This window comes from Poecilia latipinna, unplaced genomic scaffold (assembly GCF_001443285.1).
Source record: "Poecilia latipinna isolate Pla-1442-1.1 unplaced genomic scaffold, P_latipinna-1.0 Scaffold97, whole genome shotgun sequence".
NCBI classification, from domain to species: Eukaryota; Metazoa; Chordata; class Actinopteri; order Cyprinodontiformes; family Poeciliidae; genus Poecilia; species Poecilia latipinna.
Window position 1 is genome coordinate 54,634 of NW_015112713.1, and position 20,965 is coordinate 75,598.

General features: G+C 38.3%; 1 protein-coding gene across 4 annotated transcripts; it reads left to right on the top strand.

Annotated features, from left to right (window-relative positions):
- The first annotated feature begins 2,527 nt into the window (after positions 1-2,527).
- On the top strand, positions 2,528-19,566 carry LOC106942749 (polycomb protein SCMH1). 4 transcript variants are annotated; one of them, XM_015026085.1, is made up of 16 exons: positions 2,528-2,653; positions 3,217-3,336; positions 4,775-4,840; positions 5,043-5,120; positions 5,294-5,367; positions 5,470-5,704; positions 6,139-6,227; positions 7,005-7,251; positions 12,088-12,332; positions 12,820-13,029; positions 13,646-13,772; positions 14,610-14,810; positions 15,051-15,221; positions 16,176-16,298; positions 17,804-17,931; positions 18,079-19,566. In XM_015026085.1, the coding sequence occupies exons 3-16, from the start codon at positions 4,816-4,818 to the stop codon at positions 18,196-18,198; spliced, it is 2,073 nt and encodes a 690-aa protein (XP_014881571.1). In that variant the 5' UTR covers positions 2,528-2,653; positions 3,217-3,336; positions 4,775-4,815; the 3' UTR covers positions 18,199-19,566. The 4 variants fall into 4 exon arrangements, with proteins under 4 accessions (XP_014881571.1, XP_014881589.1, XP_014881583.1 ...); XM_015026103.1 differs by having other exon boundaries at positions 7,008-7,251; XM_015026097.1 differs by having other exon boundaries at positions 5,297-5,367.
- Positions 19,567-20,965: the final 1,399 nt, after the last annotated feature.

Here is a 20,965-nt window from a genome sequence, read left to right on the forward strand (position 1 = left end):
TAAGGTTTTTCTGATAAAACTACCCACTGCTGAAGTCCATTGATTTGTTCTATCTTGGCAAACGTCAGGAAAACATTAATGGCATTAACCGACAAATCAGTATTGCACTTTGGCAACAAAATGGGGGAAAGTTTAATGTGTATGAATAAATTTGCAAGACAATGTATGTTTTGCAAAATATTTTCATGTAGAAGCTGCACATGGACAAATGTCTTGTATATGAACATTATATGCTTCAGTGAAGCAAATGTTTTCTTATAAGTGAGACATTTACATAAGTTAAAAAGGGATTGTGTAGTTTTACTGTTCAGTATGTTGTATATAATTATATGTTTTTTTTATTATAACCATCCAAAAATATCTTGTCTGTAATACGTTCATTGAGTACTTGTGTGTGATTTTCAGTCTGCATGTACATGTTTAATACTTTTATACATTTTCTGAAGATAGCATTTTAATTATTTTTGCCTTTCCTGTGAAAAAATAATTGTACTAAATATATATATATATTTATATATATATATAGGCAATGAGAGCTAACAAATCCAAACTAATGTGTTAAAACTAAAGAGCCAGAGGTTTATAAAGAGCAGATCTTCGTAGGTTTAGTTGGCTCAGTGGTTGAAGATTTTCTAATAAAGAACTCTAACAACAAGGGAAGCCTGTGAGCGACTCAATCATGACCATACACAACAGATATAGACCTGAAGTTTTATATTATGAAAGACAAAACGAAACATGTTCAGTGGAAAAGAACATTCAGAATCCAGGGAAATACAGATGAGTTAATAATAGCAGATGATACCAAGATAAGCAGAAGATGCATGAAGTGCGTTGTAGTCAGATAAGAGTCATGATGTGAAGAACCGAAAGTGTCAGAATTATGAAGCCTAGTTTATAAAAGACAAGACTGACCCCTAGTGGTGCTACTTGAAAGCAAGCCCCAATTTTGATTTGAAGGGTCTGTTAGTTTATGCAACAATGAAAACAATAATATGTTTGCATGGCCAAAATACACATTTATTCTTCAGTGTTGTGCATTTTTAAGTTTTTTTTATGCAACTCTGCTCCTAAAAGGGTTTAGGTCTGTGGACGTTTTAATTCTGTGAATCTGTGGCTAGTCCCCTTACCGATAAGTCTTGCATTAAGCTACACAGATTCCACTTACAGGGCAAGGCCATGAAGTGTGAGTGCGAGTGTGTCTGTGCGTGTTCTAATATTGGCACCCGGTGGATTGGAGCTTCCTTTGATGCAATGAAGGCTGACAAGCGTGAAACAGGTCCAAGCAGGCACGTGGGCGCTGCCAATTAACCCTTTTCACCGTGTGAAACCAAACATAATTGCCTGTGTGTGCTGGGGGCCAATAGGCCATGGCCTGCCCAGCGTAGGCTGAAATGGGCATTAGCTGTGCTGCCAGGTGACCATTACACACAATTGAACTGCTGGGTGTCTCTCCAAATCACATAGTTACAGTTGCTATCTTCCCCTAATTGGCGTGATATTACCAAATGGTGCGTAATTTTAATTTTCACACTTTTTCAGTTTATTTTGAACATATTTTTAGATAATGTAGATGTAGTAGAGCGTCTCAAATACTGTTGTATTATAGCTTAGCAATATTCATTTTAAAACTTTGCACAGGTTTCACTCTGGCAATATATGCTTTGCCGTTCTTTGATTTTTTTTTTTTTTTTTGTCTCCAGAAGAGAAAGTAGAGAACAGACAGAACAGAATGTGTAAAGAATACTAAATTAAACTTAACATGCAATGACAATCATGTTTTTGTTGATATTATGCAGACATATTTTTAATTCATAAAACAAGAGCATCGTTTAAACTAGTGTGTCCAGAAGAACTGATATTGAGCAAATTTCTCAATAAATAATCAAATATTCACATACCCATTTCATAGCTATTCATATAGCTATGAAATGGCTATTCACATAATAAGGTGGTTATTCCTTATTCCATTTAGAATATGTGACTATTAGATAGCCATGGCAATTAAATGATTTAAAATACATAACTTAGGCTAAAATACATTAGAAAAATATTGTTGCTCATCTCAGGAAAAGTTCAAAAATGAAAATTTGTGCAGTTTCACATTGTCTATTTTTTTACACAGTAAGTCTAATAATATAAAGTACATACAAAAAGTACACATAAATTCTACAATGTCATCAGTGGAAAGCAACATAAAATAAATAGTAAGTTCATACTTGTGCATACACTATGTATCAGAGTTGATGCTTGTTAATCATCATTAATTCAGTTCATAGTTCAACTTTTAATCTGAAAAATGAGCCTCATTGGAATGCAGACTTTACTTTATTGTCGATGACAGACAGACAGACAGACAGACAGACAGACAGACAGACAGACAGACAGACAGACAGACAGATAGATAGATAGATAGATAGATAGATAGATAGATAGATAGATAGATAGATAGATAGATATAAATTGTATTGCATTGCATTATGACCGCTAGTAGGCGTTGTTCTGCAGTTTGTTGCTGCAGTCTCACCGTCCGCCTGCCTGCCCGTCCAAGTAGAAATGCTGGCAAAACACCCCCTCCTCATCTTGTTGAAAAAAAAATGGCGGACAAGCGGTAAATCTACGTTTGAAATACATTTCTACCTTACAAAGCAAGGTAAACTTCCCCGGACCAACCGACGGGCGACTCGCTTCAGGTTCCGCTCAGGGTCGAGTCCGGACTACCGTTGGATGAACTCAGCGGTCCCGCTGGGCTCCGGTTTTGCTAATGCTAATATTTGCCATCGGGTCAGGGAGTTAGCATGCTAGGCTAGCTTCCAGTGCAGTGGGCATGTCTGGTTGCATGTGTTTAGCGTATCCTGTAGGATGTTGCGTGTCCACTAACTGCATGCATGTTGTATTTCATGCACTACTTGTTTTAATTTCAAATGTTACGCTACCTGTAATGCAGAGCACTTCGCATGTTTTTTTTTTTTGCTGCTAAATGAAAATATTGTGAAAAAATAGCTCAGGAGAAAACGAAGGAGGGGGTTTCCATGTGTTTGGCTTTGTGTTGGGGATCTGGATTTATTTATGGGAATGTAAGCTGCGATAGTGTGTCCGTTTACAGCAGCGTACAGTCCCCCAGATATAGAAGCCAGACGGGTAAATCAGCAGGACCCCTGTGTTAGCATCAGGGGGGACGAGTGTCTAATGCCAGTCTTCCTGTCGCTTCTCCAGCTTTGAAAACAAGGAGCGGGGTCGCTTTAATTCGGACGCCATCCCCCTTGGCGGAGGAAAAAGGCGCATTTCTATTGAAAGGGGAAGAGAGAGGCTGTCCAACGGTTATGAAGTTTTAAGGTAAGCTTGTTTATAAGACTTGCACAATTTAACGGAAACTGAATCCTTTGTCAAAGCATATTTATTCAGGCTTAGTTAATTAATGAAAGCATTCATACAGCGGTTATATTTTTGGTGGAAAGATTTGCTAGATTATTAACTGTTTTGCTTTGTTTCTCTTACTTTGTTTTTAGCCTGTAGTAAAGCTGTGGCTGCTGCATAGATTGCTATTATTATATTTTGGGTGTGTTTGTTATATTATTAAGCTTACAGTAGGATAGTGAGTTTCTTGACGAGCTTGTCCATATTAGTTTAACCCTGACCTGTTCCTATGATGACGGGCAGGGCGTTGACTGATTTTAAGTGTTAACCTTTCATCTTTTGCAATCCTAATTCTACTCATGTCTCCCTTACATACTTTAAGAACCTGTTAAACAATCAGTATTTTAAACTACTGTCTTTACAGTTAGGAGTAGAGATGCACCAATCTGGATTTGTTGGCCAATACCAATTTCTGGTTCTCTTTACTGTTTGATCAGCTGCTTCTGATTTTGATGCGTTTCATTTTTAATGGGGATGATATTTAATAAAAGAGCGACCTCCATTGTAGTTTGGAAATAAATATATATATATATATAGAATTACCCCATTTATATATTAAAACATGTCCAACTATCTTATTTTTTATTAAACTCAGAAGGTGCATCAAAGTACATACTAATGATTCACACACTGGTACACTGTTTGGTGGAACTCAATGCACTTAATGAATGAATCAAGAGAGATTTGACTAATTTCATTCTTTTGTCGATTGATTGCTGCGTCATGCTCATAAAAACAAGACAAAGGTTGGGGACAGTTACTTTGCATAAAGGGAAATATGACTGAAATATCAAGCAAGGTACAAGAAATAACAAGCAGATTATGCAACATCTTCATGAGAAATTATAACATAGGCTACTTTTAAGCACTAAATAATTCATCAATAATTTTACTTAAATGTGGACTGAAAATTCAACTCTTAGAGCTGCTGACTGTCATCAGTGGGTTCAATTCAGTTAGTAGAAACTAATAATTTGTGTGCAGGTTACTGCATAATTATACTTTATAGACAATTCTTTTTTGGTTAACAGTGTTTAACTGTGATGTCCCATATTCAGTCTGAACTCGTACCGGTAAAGCACTTATACATATTAAACTCACTCCTATTATGTGATTTTTCATATTAGTCTGTATCATTCTGGGTTAAAGTAGCTAACAGCATCATGTCAGTAAAACAAGGGCACCATCAAGTTATTGAGCTTTAAGATTAAAAATTATATTCACACTGTAATGCTTATTTCCTGGTTTTTAATGGCATAACTGTCACCACTATCTTGATTTTCTTTTAGATACACAGATTTCCCAAATGTATTATTATGAATTATTTTGTTTATCTGAGATTATTGTGTCTTTCCAGAGGAGAACACTGGTGTGTTAGCTGGTCTATATTGTTGGAGCATGAGGAAACCTGTGCCACAAAAAGGTAGGAGTCTGGAAACAATACGCAGCAGTCAGTCTTGCTTCTCATTCTTGATAGTTCACTTTTATGCTACTCTTTAAGCATAGAATTTGGATGTTAAAACCATCCCCAGTTGATACATTGAGCAGGGATATTTGACAGTTATTGCAAGACACAAATGAGGAATTTAAGAAAAAGAGATTGTTTTGCAACCCTTGTTTTGCAGCTCTAGAATGGAAAGACGCCCGAATTATCAAGCATGCTCGGAGTGGACGGCCCTCCCGGGTGCCCTCACAGTACCAAGGTACCAATAACCGGGACAAGTCACTGCTTTAAAAATGATGTTCTGTTGTTTATGTCATTTAATAAGTAGAGCTGCAATTTTTATATTGATCATAGAAACCCCAAGCGTGTTATGTTATGTTTTTGATCTGACATGCAGTAGATTTACCTTCATACTTTCAACTTTTTCTGCTGCAGGGCACTTCAGCTGGGAGAAATACTTGAAAGAAACCGGGGCTACTGCCGCTCCTTCTTCATGTTTCAAACAGGTGATCACAGCTTTTCAATCTTAGCTCAAATTTCTCCTTTCGCCACTGTACAGTTTTGCCGCTTTTTTTTACCCGGCTCATCTGTGTGTCATCACCACACAGAGTCCGACTCCTCCACTTAACGAGTTCAAGGTGGGGATGAAGCTGGAGGCCCAGGACCCCAGGAACACCACGTCCACCTGCATCGCCACAGTGGTCGGCCTGACGGGCTCGCGACTGCGACTGCGCCTCGACGGGTCAGACAATAAGAACGACTTTTGGCGCCTGGTGGATTCCTCGGAGATCCAGCCGATTGGCAGCTGTGAAAAAAGCGGAGGCATGCTCCAGCCCCCGCTAGGTGAGAGGAAAACATGCAGAGGCTTCTTACTTTGTCTTAGCGAGGCTTTCTGTAGTTTGTCCTCTAGAGGTCAGTAACTGCATTATGTTTCTGCATGTCAATATTTTTGTGTCACATTTTGGAATGCCTTAGTTATTTCTGTATTAATTCTGAAAAAAACATGATCTTTAGTGTGTGTCTTTTTTTGTACTTTTGAAAAGTAGTTAAAAATGTTTCCTTCTTCCATCTATGAGAAAAATAAATGACGTCTGACAGTTTTGTGACCAGTTTTCTTTGTCAGGTTATCAATTCACAAGCAGGAGAACTATTTACATATTTCTGGGCAGATTAAAGTAAAAACAATTGTTTCCTGTTAAGTTATCATTTCTGCCTCCCGGTGGTTTGTAACACAGATTTAATCATTCAGTCCTAAATCAAATGACTATCTCTTTCAGGTTTCCGTCTCAATGCGTCTTCCTGGCCCATGTTTCTGCTGAAGACGTTAAATGGGGCTGAAATGGCTCCCTCTCGCATTTTTCACAAGGTACCTGTACAAAGTTAAGAAAAACCTGTTCAGAAAAACATGCTTGAGTTTGTGTGGAGGGTAAAATAAACATGTTTGGTTATTTGGCTACTCCCTTATTGACAGAAACACAAAAAACTGCAAGTCCTGCAAAAGTTTAGATTTGGGCAGCCCTGGAATGCGTTTACAGTGAATTTAGAGGAACCGTGTAGGTGTAAGATGGCATTAAGGAGGAGACTTTATTTATTGCAGCATGTTGAAACATGCATTTCATTTAGTCTGCAGGATAGGAAGCAAGACTTCTACTCTCTGTTGAAACTTGCTAGATTTGGAAATACAACCAATTGGAGATGTCAGTTAAGTTAGGCTCTATGTTCTATAGGAAATGCACACAGTGTCTGCAGTTCTAATAATGTGAGTCACACTAAAATTGCTATTATAAAAGGTCATTGACTGTAAAAATATCAACTATAATTTTCTCTATTTCAGATATCAGTAAAACCCTGTTTATAACAACTGCTCTCTCACACATCATTATGTTGCCTCTGCCTCTAATACAAATAATTACAGCAAAATGACTATAAAACATTTTTAATATATATATATATATATATATATATATTTTATCTTTATACATGTGTTAACAGCTCTTAAACAGAACTTGCTAAAATCGGCATAAGAAGGTCCAATCTTTCACAGAAGAACGGAGCACAAGTTTCTGCCTCTCTATCACAGCAGATATATTCTTTGCACCCAATAATCAATATCTGACTCCCTTTGTGTCTCCGTCTTCCCCAGCAGGAGCCTCCCGCTCCAGAGCAAAACTCTTTCCAGGTGGGAATGAAGCTGGAGGCGGTGGATCGGAAAAATCCACACTTTATCTGCCCGGCGACGGTCGGCGCATTGCGTGGAGTTGAGGTGCTGGTCACCTTTGACGGATGGCGTGGAGCCTTTGATTACTACTGCCGCTATGACTCGCGGGACATATTCCCAGTCGGCTGGTGTTCCCTCACTGGAGACAACCTTCAACCGCCTGGCACCAAAGGTTTGGACCCCAACTGTTGCATAGTTTGCATAATTTTTATTTTTTTTGTTTGTTTGTACGACTAGTGGAAACATTAAGGGAGAGAAGTGTCTTTTCACCAGTATTGAAGCCATTGTGGACTGTTATGTCTTAAAGTGTTAAAGTTGGACGAGAATGTGGGATTTCTTTCCACCAAACTGCTTCCAGTGCCAAAGTAGTGCTGCTGCTTCTTGCTTAACTCCAATGTATTTGTGCTGGTACTGATAAATTGGTGCTGTTTCACTCACTGAGCCAAAGGAAGAAAATCACTGTGGTCAGAAACCAGAGGAAGGCTCACAGAGTGGACAGATCCCTCCATCCGTCCTCTATTCTCGTTCATCCCTGCAGGGCCACAGGGGGGTGGTGTCTTATCTCAATCACATAACCAATCACATAACTTTAGGCACCAAGCAATATAAGACAAAAGGAGTTTAATAAAGCTGAACTTAGCACAGGAATACTTCATATTTCTGCTTTTATTTATTTTTTTTTTATTGCTATCACCTATCATATACTTTAAGTGTGCAGCATGAAGCTGCGGTTACAGTCACTGTATCCATCAACACAGTTTCTGACTGTGTTGTCTTGTCCCAGGTGGGATACTAAGGACAATTTTAAATACTGTGTGTAACTATCAAAGAACATCGATGCACAACTGGTAATGTTTGAGAACACTGCCAGCTGATTAGCATGGTTAATAAATTAAGACATTGTGTAATCTGAGAAATAATGAGATTTGTGTGGAAGACTCGCATCCTAGCACCGCAGTCCACTGTCTCTGAGAAACCAAACCTGTGGTGTAAAACCAGTAAAAAACTGGCCGTAGCATCGTCAATGGTTTGGTTTTGATTTATTTTTGTTGCTCCATTGGTGAGAGTTGCATGGTGTGGTCGGTATGTTGGGAACTGTACTAAACCAAAACACCTGGTTTTCCATTGAATCCCAGAAGGAGGAACTACTGAAGCGTTCCACTTGTTTGCAAAAATTAATTGTAATGTTGTTAATATTCTCACTTTAAACTGGAAAAGAAATATGACTGAACAAAATGCATCTTTTGTACTAAAACTGCTGATATCTTATGTACTTCTTAGTTTGTAAGATGTTAACATCATACTTTTTACATCCAAGCATTTAAACATCTAAAAAAAAAAAAAAAAGGGAAATACAAAATAATTCCAGACATCTGGCAGAGATAAGAATTGATAATCGGCAATAATCTTCAGAACCAAAAGCCTGAAGTCAGTACTGGCCAGAAAAAGCATAATTGTTGCATCTCTGAATATCTTTCTAGCAGTTCTCCTTTTTTGCTCATTAAACCACTCCCACGAGCCAATTTGAGGCATGTGCACGGCCTCTATGGCAGCTAAAAACAGAACAGTGTTAATGGGGCTCCAAATCTGCCAAACCCATTCGCTCACCACGTCCTCCTACAGCAACTTTGTTCCCCTTAAACATGTGCTCTAGTCTAAAAATGTCTAACTATTAACAGGAAGCATGGACACAGCAGTGAGACGCTTCAGATGTCCTGATTTCTCTTTGACTTGCTTTGTGTCGGTGAGCTTTTCTAAAATATGTGTGTCATGCTTGAAGCCAGGAGTCTGTCTGACTGGAATTCTGCCTTTACATTTTTAGCATCATATGGCTTCGTCTCATTGCTGTTTAAGCTGTTTATACTCTTTTGGGTCTGCTTTTCATCTAAAGGAGCGTGTTTACAACGCCTATGACATCTAACTTCATGATAAGTTATTTTTATTGTTTGCTTAAGCAGGACACTCTTGGTTTTTAAAGCTGTAACATTTCAGAAGTGGCAGCCATGTTATTTTGTTTTTTCTTCTCTTTAGCTCAAGACATGAGATTCGGTTAGGACTTGAAACAAGAGCAAAGCCGTTTATCGTACAGGAAACTTCATAGGAAGTAGTGAGACCAGGGTTGTCTGCCACAAGGTCAGCCCTTCTCATCTGTAGAGTCCCTCGCATGTGAAGGAGGGAAAGAAAGGAGGGAAATGTGGAGGCTGGGCTCTTTCTGTGGACTGCTAGTGTTTTATGAAGGTCTGGCGGCCACCCAGCTGGCAGACTGGACTGTGACGTGGTTGAAGCGAGGCTGGGTGCCCCTCCACAGGCCCCTCTCCCTTTGACGCTCTGGCATCCAGAGTCTGATTAAACACCTTGGAAAGAGTTTCCTTCAGCAGAGTGGCAGGAAGCAGAGAGAAAAGACAGGCAAATGCCTTGAAAGATGAATTGTTTACATTGTTACTAGATGGAGGGAGGGGAGAAAGGAAGAGGGGTGGATCGCCAAGGAGCGGAAGGAGGAGTATTGCAGAGGAGGCGAGGGAAAAGAGGATCGGACATCAAGAGAGGGTGAATCTGAGGACATCAGCGCAGACAGCCTCAAACTTTTGGGTTTTGTGTTTGAGCTGTGGGGTGAGTTAATTTAATAAAATTACAACTGCAGTGGTAAGAAATTAAAATCCCCTTTATTGGAAGTAATGTTGCTGTAATATGATGCTGGCAGTGGTGTCATTGTGAACTCGGTGAACTCAAAGGAGGGGGAAGACAGGAGCTTGCTTGTAATGCATTCATTCGGCTGTATTTACAACAACTGCGATTGATTGTAACTTCAAGCTCTTTACACTTTTAAATATGTTACCAAGAGTTCAGTTCGAATCAGTTTGGGATCAATCAGGTGATTTTCTCCCAGCCGAGCTGCTGGTCCCTCCTGAGACGTAGCAGCAGCCTGCAGACGACCGTTGCATTGATCGCCGCCGCTGCTGTGTGAAAGTGTTTATTAAATACAACCCCCACGGGCCAAGACCTGCGCTAATGAATGTGGCCATATCTCTCACAAATCTGCCAGTGGTCGATTCAGGGTGAACACCGCTACATTTTTGTTTGTGCAGTGTATGTGTGCGAGCCTGTGTGTGTGCACAGACCCGCAGGTGCATTTAAAAGCAGAAATCTTCACTAAACTTTAACTTCCTTTTTTGTCTGTGGTTGTTTTCGCACGCACGGCGCACTTTCCTGATGGCAAAGTGCATCGCTTGCTTGGCTTGTTTTAATGTTGTTGGCTCTCTTTAATGTTTGACCGTGTGGTTGTTCTCTCAGAGGTTGATGTGAGTTTTGCCACCGTCAGAGGAAGAGTGTGTTTTTACAGAGGAGTTTTGGAATATTTTTGTCTGTTAAGATTTAATCATAGGATTTAAAAGGCGATTGTGCATTTCAGGCTTTAGTTGTATCCATTTCTAAGTTAAAGGCAGATATTATAAGCCTTTCTTTTTCAACACATTCTTGTTTTTAACTTCAGATTCCCAATGCTTAGCTGGAGCCTGGAAACAATTTTAAGTCAGTCGTACTTCATGTCATTCGTTTAATGAGCTCAAATATAATCAGGAAACCTAACAAATCATGTTCCAAAATCTATATTTCAAATAATTGTTTGAACTGCAGTGAATTAGCACCAGTATCAGGCTGTGTGCCATGAATAATTTGGCTGATGACTGTTTGTTATTGAACAATCAGACATTTACATTGCCTGGATGCAAATTTATTAAGAAACTACAGTTAAGTTGTGTCCATAAATGTAACCAGTAAAACTGTTTTTCATTGACTGGAATCTGCATGGAAACGCAACAAAAAACAGAACGACATCAGCACTGTTGTGTTGAGTATTTCTATGCTGCAAATCATATTGTCATCACGACATTTACCAACTTTATTGCACATCGTGTGTTTTGCTAATTTTTAGCCTTGCCAAATAATACAACAAAACTAGTCCTTGTATTATAGAAGACAGCACGATCGGTGCTGTTTTCACCAATCGTTAAAAACTCTGACCTGCTGACTCCGATCTTGGCCGATGCTGATTTTAAATAAATAACTAACAATGTTAGCTGTTATAAGGTCACAATAACCTTCAATGTTTAACGTTATTTTATTGAAAAACTTTTAACAATACCTGTGAAGCAACACAAAGTTGTCTTAACTGCACAAGGTAGTGCTTTTCTTGCTATGCTCTTTTCTTTCCGCTCTCCTTTCTACTCTCTCAATGTCAAGAACTCTACAGTTTGAAGCGTACTTTGTCATTCCTGAAGCAGCTCCGAGAGAGTGAAACTATCTGAGTTTGTTTGACATCTGGGTTACACTGCTGCACATGTTCAAGTGTTTTGAAAAACATTTTGTTCTGCAAATAGAGAAGTGGTAATATGTAGAATGAACATGTGAAATTTCCTGGAAAGTATGCTATTTCTTTATTTTTTTCTCTTTGAAAAAAAAAAAAGGGGTTTAGATAAAGACAATGGTTTCTGTCTTTATCAGAATAGCACAGTCCAAAATACAGGCAAGTGAGCAGAAAGCTAAGTGCAGATCAGAAGAAAATGTGTAAGATGCTATGAAACTCAACTACACACACACTTGTAGGTATAGGACTTTAGCTGGTTTGTTCCTACATTTTCATCCGCAGATGTACTGGAGAAATTCCTGTGGGAAAATCTAAGCTTGCAGCCAATATTACATCCTCTTGGAATATCTCTGAAAAGTTTTAGGAACAAAGTAGATGTCTGTAATGGCGTCTGGGCTGCTGCTTAATTCACAAAACACAAAGAGCTTCTGTGTCATTCCGTTTTGTATGAGGGGCTTTCATCTTCATCATATATAAGTTCAATTGAAGAAATTTGGACTTTTCCATCGCTGTGTTTTACAGTCATCATTTGCAGGAGACAACCAGATTGAGACAGTCTCAGATACTGATAGTGTTTTTACATACCGGTGACAGGAGTTTTATTCAAACTATACACTGTGTGCTTATCAATCTCTGCCGGTTCAGCTGTGCTGCCAAAGAGCCTTGGGACACCGACAGAAGGTAGTGTGGAAACCCCAGCAATGAATCCCACCCCGACGGTGGGCAGACCTCCAGGTCAGAGAGGTCGGAAGCCCGGCCGCAGGAAAACAAAAATCACGGGACCCTGGAGCCAAAAGCCTTCTACGTTGGTATCGCAGAGCGTCCAGCCAGGAAAGGATTTGGAGCCCATCAAGATCCCCAAGAAACGAGGTCCTAAGCCAGGCAGCAAGGTAGGCGAGTGTCGGGCAGTACATGCCTTCTGTGTCTGTGTTGGAGTAGTGAGCCATAAACACATTGAGCTATTGTAGCATGTTGCTAGCTGCTCTTGGGAGCACATGGACGTTTGTAAGAGTCGACTTCAACCCCTATTCCATGTAGATTGCATCTAGATCACAGAATGAAAGGGCTTTTGTTATTTGTTAAATTATTATGTTGTTGATGAGACAATAACAAGGTGATTGGGTTATTTTAAACATTTGGTAAGGGTTTCATTTTTCAGTTAATGACTAAAAGCTTAAGGCTTTCCTTCCAGTTTTGGACTGTGAAAATCAGACTACCTTCTGAAGTGAAGGCTTCTGGTTGGGTTTTAATGGTCATTAAGATGAGCTGAGCATGAGTTTCTGAAGCAACTCTGATGTTGCAGTTTTTATTGTGCTGCTTTTTTTTTATTATATTAGTAAGTGAGTTGTTGCTCTGACCTTTCTACTGTATTTGCAGCTGGGATGGGGAAAGAGAGATGGCTGGTTTGAGGACTCTCTGACCGGTCCAGGACGGCCAGCAGCTGGACCAGGGAGAACCAGAGGCAGACTGCTTGCTAGTTGGGCTCAGAGGATTGCTCTACAACAGGCCCAGGCCCAAGCCCAGGCAGAACCAGAAGCAGAACCAATCAAGATCCCAAAGAAACGAGGGCCCAAACCTGGCAGCAAGGTATTTGTCCAGAAACAGAAACGTTATCGTAAATAGATCACTAGGATCTAAGATTATAGATTTTTTTTTAAGGATAAATGGCTATAAAAAAGTCATAGTCATTTTTAAGAGTATCGTATAAAGTGTGTGATCATTTACCTAACATAAAAATATATGTTTACATATTTAGATGTTGGTTGCGTCAGGAATCTGTCACAGCTTTCACATTTATTATAACCTCTTCCCTGGAAGATGAATATTGCCATCACTTTATTAATCAAAGCAAAGGCTTCACTTAAATTATTAGATTGTTTTGATTTATATCTTGTTGGGAACAAATATATGAACATTTTCTATTGGAAAAGTTAACAGTAGTTTATGGTCCAATCTGACAGCTTTGCTAAAATATTGTAGAAATTTAAATTACAAATTTAAATGTATTATATTCAGATTTTGCATGATGCACCATCTTAAAACGTGCATATTTGTGAATTGGGAGGAAAATTACAAGTTTTAAAATTTATTTTTAGAAGTAAATCTCTTACTAGTGGGGTGTGTATGTGAATTGATTTTTCTCATTAAATAATCCTCTGGTAATTCATCACTTAAGCGTTGTAATTTTTGTATGTTCATGCAGAGAAAACCACGAGTTCTACCTAATCTGGTCCCAACGTCTCCCACCAGCAGCACTCCAGAGCCGGACACCAGTACTGTACCCCAAGACAACGCAACTATTCCCAACTCTGCACTTCAGGCTCCCACTGGTAAAAAAATAAAATAAAATAGCCACGGGTCCAGAAAAAGTTTATTATTTTTAGCATTTAGTTTTGTTGTTTTTGAATATTAAGTGCATTTCAGATGAGCTCGGTGTGACATATTTCTGCTTTTGTTTACATGCACACTATCGGTTACTTTGTGTTGTCTTAGCAGTAAAATATCCAAGGTTGTGTTTTACTAGAGGTATAACGGTACGTCTAATCTACCAAAAGTATCCACTGCAGTCCTGTACAGGATATGCTGTTTTGTTCACACATGCACAGAACAAATGCAGTGTTGTTTTACCCCTGAACACATGCAGGAAACGTTTGTGTGCAACTAGGTCTGCAATGTAGCGCAACTCCAAAAAGTGACACTAAAACAGGGGTTGCACTGATATGAACATTTGGGCCATTATTGATATCTGACATTAATATATTGGTTTTGCAATCTGCAGCTGATATTGAAAAATACCCAACCACACTGCAAATCACTGCTACGTAACCAAACAAAATCCATACCACAGGACCAACTGTTTCTGATGCGTTAAAAAATGACTAATATCGGCCGATACTGATGTTGGTGCTGCTTTATGTGCAGCCTTAACCAGAACTAACGGCAGAGGACTCTGCCACTAAACTCTACTATTTGGGAACGTTAAGATTTCTCATGCAGCTACAGTGGAGACAGGAATCATTTTTGCTACGCCACTGGATGTTACAAAGACACTTGTTTTGATATAAATTATCTACAGTTAATACCTTTACACACTTGTAAAACATTTTGATTTATTAGTTAATAAAACCACTTTTTTGTATTTTTTTTTTTTTTTTTCGTTCCTGAAGTTTGTGTTTATCTAAATAAGTACGGTAAGGTGGGACCTCACCTGGACCAGCGGCGCATCCAGCAGCTGCCAGACCATTTTGGCCCGGGCCGAGCCTCCTCGGTGCTGCAGCAGTGCGTCCAGGCCTGCGTGGACTCTGCTCACAACCAGGCTACAGTCTTCTCCTGCCTCAAGTCGGGACAAGGGGGCGAGGTCATTTCAGGTGTGGACTGAACATTGAAAAAATAAACGCATTTTTTTCATCTCGGGCTTTGCTTTAAACTGATTTGTTTTTCTAAACCAGTGTTGCACTTCAATCAAAGAAGATTGCAGTGCTTAAGTTGAGGACCTGTTTAAGGGAAAATGAGGGAATTCTTGCCATATAAATATTAAATTGAGATGTTAAAAAATAAACGAGTGAATTGCCACAACCACCTAGCATATTGTTTGTTTGTTTTTTCAGCCTTCTTTGACCAGCAGCAGCACACTCTGACCCTCCCGACGGTCAGCAGTGTCACATACGTCCTCCGTTTCTTGGAAAAACTCTGTCACAACCTTCACTGCGATGCTCTGTTCGGCAGCCAGCCTGTGGCCAGAGGAAGTGTTCACTACGACAGCCACTCGTACTCTGCAGGTCAGATCCACTGTTCTCCCGTCGTGGCCGTTCATTTGCATCATACAGTGTTTTAAACTTTAATTTAGTGTCTAGACTTCAATAAAAATATATATATATCAAAGCTGTAACCACAGGGTACATTTTTCAGATAAGAGCTTAAAAGACTGCTAGTATGTGAACAGATAGGACAACCGCTTTTAGCTCTTAATAGAAAATGTTTTTTTTTTAAGCCTTGCTCTTAATTTCTGAAGCAGGAGACCAAGTCTTCCAATAATTTTATGTCCACATGATTAATGGAAATCACTAAGAGAACATGTTAGGAGCAGAATTTATCAAATGATGATATCAAAACGGAGAGGAGGGGGGGCATTAATGCTTTTTATTTTACGCGCATTTCACTCAGGAGAGTGAGATGCGCCTTTACTCAACATTTTTTGTAGCCATTTGGCTCTACAAATGATTAAAAACAGTCAGAATTTAAATTGTTTTTGCCTCACATTGGTTTGTCATGTGGAATATCACCACAGGCACATTATTTATGTTCATCTCATCACTAGGTGGGCTGCATCAGCTGGAATTTTCCCAATTTCAATTTAACAGCATGGCTGATTTTCTTTAGTCGGGAAACTTCTGTTGTCCTGATAGTAATGCATTAAAACAACTATATTTTTTCCAATTTAGGTTGTTTGTCTTAGTCTGCTCTAGTTACATATAACTCATATTTAAAGCCTGATAACTGTATAAACATCTGCCCTAAATGAGTAGCCACTAGATCACTGAGTGTTTTTCTCTGGCCTTGCCCAGGTTGTTTTTGCCTCCCTGCCTTCTTCCCTAAATGAGAAGCCTGTTTTTTTTTTTTTTGTTAGGTTTTTTTTCTGTGCTTTATGCCATCTGGTCAGCTCATTTATATAGCAACTTTTTTTGTAACTCTGAATCAGCTGTTGATCTGTGCTTCATATGTGCTGATTTCAGAGAGGAGAGGTTTTGGAGACACCCTGACCGCGGGCCCAGGCAAAGGCACAAAGCGCTTCCAACAGGACTTCAACGGTCCGCTAACTTCCAAACTAGCTAAACTCCCCAGGCACTCCACTGACGGTATGCAAGACTTATTATTATAGTCATTTAGTCTAGCAGGGGACTTTCTATTTGTTAATTTAGTGTGGCAGCCCATGTGAAACACTGTTATCACTTATATATTAATAATAGTGTGTGTGTGTGTGTGTGTGTGTGTTTTTTTTGGGGGGGGGGTTTGTGAATAAATTGGAGTTTAAATATTAAAATGATGTGTTACTTGATTGTGTATGGTCAGTTTTCAAAGCTAATATAAACGTTTTTAAAAATTATGTTGACGTCATTTTGACGTCACTTCTTTCTGTTCTGTAGGATTAACTTTCATAAGATAAATAAATAAATCCCTATTTCTACAAAAGTTGTGGTTTCTAACATAATAGAAACTTAAATCAGATTTGATTGAATAAATTGACTTGGTTATTGATTATTTTGTGTTGTTAAATGTTAATTGAGAGCTTTGTGTTCTCAAAACACAGAAAGAAATTAATTAAGGCTCAGTAGTGGTCATATTTTTCTACAATCTTTTTTTTTTTATATATATACAGTATATGTTTTGATGCCTTTTTTGTTTGAATTTGCACATTTACGATGGATGGAGCTTCTCCGAACATTAGGTTTATACATATTAAATGGCTCTAAATTCTCGGTTCAGCACATTTTATGTAAAGATTTTAATTTAAAAATGACTGCTTTGACTGGTCCAGTAAAGCTTTAAATGATCATATAAAAGGAGGTAGTTAAACTGTAGCTCATAGATTGGTAGAGAGTGGTATTAAATTTTGGAGCAGGAGGTTAATCATTTAATCATCTTTCAATTTCCTTAGACTTTAATTAAGCTAATGGAATACTTGAAGAGATTTCTATAAAGGGGTAATAACCCCTTATAAAGGCCTTTTTCTTTTACTTAAGGCCATAACAGACACTTAAACCCCTGAAAGTTGGAGCAGTATCACTGTTAAAATCTTCCGACAGCTCTGCAGGTGGAACGATCTGGAAAACATTCTGCCTGTCTAGTTTTCAGAGATTCCGTCTCTGATATCATACTTGTGTGCAAATAATCAGAAATCAAGTCAATGTGCTGCATTTGTTTTTGTATTGCTTCTGACATCTGTATGCACTTTAACTGGTCTTATTGTAAAATCTGAAAATCATGTATTTTATAGTACTCTAAGAAACAAAATGATTTTTGTATGTGCCACAAGCCATAATCATCAGAGTAAAAATACATAAGTGCGTCAGATATAACCCTCTGTAACAAATCTAAATGACACGAGTTTCACTTTTTTAAATTAAGCAACTGAAATAAATATACTTTTCAATGATGTTCAAATTGACATGTAACGTGTGGAATGTGCCTGTCTCTGTCCCCCGTTTCTAAATGAATTATAATATATATAAAACATGTTTTTTTTTTTTTGTTTTTTTTTTTTATGAAAAAGAAAATAATAATTGTTGGATTCTTAAAAATACAAATTTCAGGCCTAACCTTCCTTGTCTTAATTTAGTATTTTTTTTTATTTCTTTTTCAGGCAGTTTTCGGGAGAGCCCCAGACCCAGCGGTCAGGACCCAAATCTGTGGACTGTCGAGGAAGTCATGCAGTACATTCGAGACATTGACCCAGTTCTGGCTCCTCACGCCAATCTCTTCAGAAAACACGTATGCATTCTTTTTGCCCTTTCATCAGAGAGATCAGATAGCCTTTTTTCATTCTAATTATTTAAATTCTTCCCATAGAAATGAGTAGCAGTCATGTATTTCTGTAGTGCTTAAAGCGGTTTGTGTGGTTTTCTCCTTTTGTTGCAGGAGATTGATGGCAAAGCCCTTCTGTTGCTGCGCAGCGACGTAATGATGAAATACATGGGTCTGAAGCTTGGGCCCGCTCTCAAACTAACCTTCCACATCGACAAGCTTAAACGAGCTTAAAGAGGCTGAAATCAGCCGCAGCCTCCAAAAGGGCTTCCCTCTTACCCCGTCTCCCTTTTCTAGTGTCGGGATACCATGCACTTCATAAAGGATATATACTGATGTAGCAATTTTTAATCTGACCACCGTATGTCTGGTCTTCATGTTCTTCTTTTTCCTCATCTAATGAGGAATGTTTTTGTGCAGCACAATCCAGCTCACAGGCAGCACGGTTATGTACAGTCATTAGGTAAAAATATCCTTTTCTGCCAGTATAGTCGAAGAAAATCAAAGTCCAGCCCTTGATTCAGTAGTTTATGGAACCACAGTTGGAATTATGTGGTTTTGCTGATATGCTGTTTTTAAATTTTCAACCTGTTTGATCATGTTGCTGTGCATGATGGCCAAATGCCCCCAGTTTGGACACATCTCTGCAAAGTTGTTTTGTTTCAAATTTTATGCTGCAATTTTCCTCTTTAGACATAAGTTTTCTTCTGGCAACTATTATGTATTTATTCAGTTATATTTTAACATTAATAATTCATGTGTGACTTAAGGTCTCAGTGTAAAAGGCTGGGTTTCAGATTGTTTTCAAAAAACCTATCATCCTTTATGAGATTGATGAACGGCCACATCAGTTTCTATGAAGTTATTGCCTTTTTTTCCCCAGCTTTAGATATTTTATCTTCACTGGTTATGATTAAATCATAAAGTACGTTTCATTTTTCAGCTTTCCCTCTTAAAACCTTTGGAAGCAGGGAAGGTGTTCTCAATTTTGCAGTTGTCTGTATTGATAGTCAAGGAAACTCACTCAATGTTTAATCATTTCAGTGTAACTAGAATTTTTTTTTTAAAGTTTAAGGGTTTTTCAGCCTGTTTCCACAGTGTTACACTTAACCTGTACATTTTCATATTTTGTACTTCTATAATGTATTTTTCAATATTAATTGTTGGGTTATTTGAAAAAGTCAGAAACCCCTAAATCAAGAGTAGAAAACACTACAGGCATCCCAATAATTGGGAATTTTGCTATTAGTCTCAGTTTGAGGCACAATTTTTGCATTTACAAGATTAATCATTAATCAAAAAATCATTTTATGAAAGGAGAATGATTAACTTTTATTCCAGATTTGCAGTTTTATTCTCTTTTCTACATGTTGTTTACAATGCTGTTATTTGTACTTTTCTAATTTTTATACTTCGTTAGCGCTCCTACGGGACGAGACGCGTCATACTTAGCATGTTAATAAATTTATAATTCCATTTGTCTTCTGTTTGAGCTGCAGAGCTGCAATGTCAACACGGTATGTAGTTGTCTGTTTATACTCTTGTGTTGAGTTTGTCACAAAAATGTTGAGTTATTTAAATTAAAGTATATGCTCACATTGATTGGTGGTTAAAGATTTCTTACTGCAAATATTACAAATAAAAAAGTAAAGTCAGGCAAGGTTTTTTTTTTTTTTAAACTAGTTTAATTTAGTGTAACAACATAGCCCACCGACAGAGGGCAGTACAGATCTGTTTTTGTTTTCTATTGCATGTCATGCTTTGTCACTGACATGCTCTACCTTGGGTGGCCATCTCTCCATCTGGTAGTCTCAGCTTGATGTTCTCTGATATTTTTACACCATGTAACTGCTTCATGCGGTTGTCTCCACTATCAGGGCTTCGGCTGTATTGCTCCTAAGTTATTTCATTAATTCTCTGCTATTTAAAGCTTCCCCTCAGGCTCGTTTCAAGATAGGGAAAATAATTGGAGTGTAAGGTGCTTTTTTAAAAGAAAAAAGTTCAATTTCCGTGTTTTTATACACATTTTTACAACTATGCCCTCCACCCAAGTAAAGACTTCCTTTAATTCTAATTGTATAGGGTTTATGAGATTTCAGGCAGGTCTCCAGCTAGCCTTTCCTATTAAAGATTAGAATGAAAATAAGAAAAATTATGGTTTTACATGCTGAAAGGTTGCAGACAGTCTGTCAGTTTTGACTACAGGCTATTGTACAACTTTGCCATTCAAACTGGATTCTATTTCAGCTTGTCAGCTTCATATTATAAATTTAAGACCAGTTAAGCCTGTAGCAATCCATTGTTGCAGTATTTCTTTGGGCTAATTTTGATTTAGAAATTGAAGTTTCGCTCTGTATAGAAAATTGCTTCAGAAAATGCACTTGCGTGGTTTTTAAGAGTATTTGTTAACAAAGCTGCATCTATAGTTCATGTCTAAAGAGCTCAACTGGATGGTGACATGTTATAATGAATTAAACTAATCAATTCTGGGCCTGTTAGTTACTCTGTGAAGGATCCCAATTCAGATCTAACTCCTCAGGCTGCCATGCCTGCAAGAAATCAAATTCAAGCGCAACTAGATTTTTTTTCTCCAATCAATTAACTCATCCTTCTAAAAATAATAAAAAGGCCAGACGTATGCAATCATGCTCCTTAATTGGTATTCATGATAGACTCAGGACTCATTTAAATTATTTAATTGCTTGTTATGCCAATTGTGAATGGTTTTCCAATTATCATTTTTTAAACCCTCAGCAAACAGGTATTAACAGCCCTGCTTACTTTTATTGATTATCCTTGGGCTAAATGTCCTGGAGTGGTTGATTGCTTTCAACTGGCAATTATATACAGTACATTGTCTTCCAGAGCCATTCGTACCCCTTGAAACTTTACACATCTTATGTTGCAACTAGAGATGTGCTGATCAGGTTTTTTCCTTCCGATACCGATCACCCATGAGGGCCGATCACCGATACCGATCACACAATTATTATTTATTTTT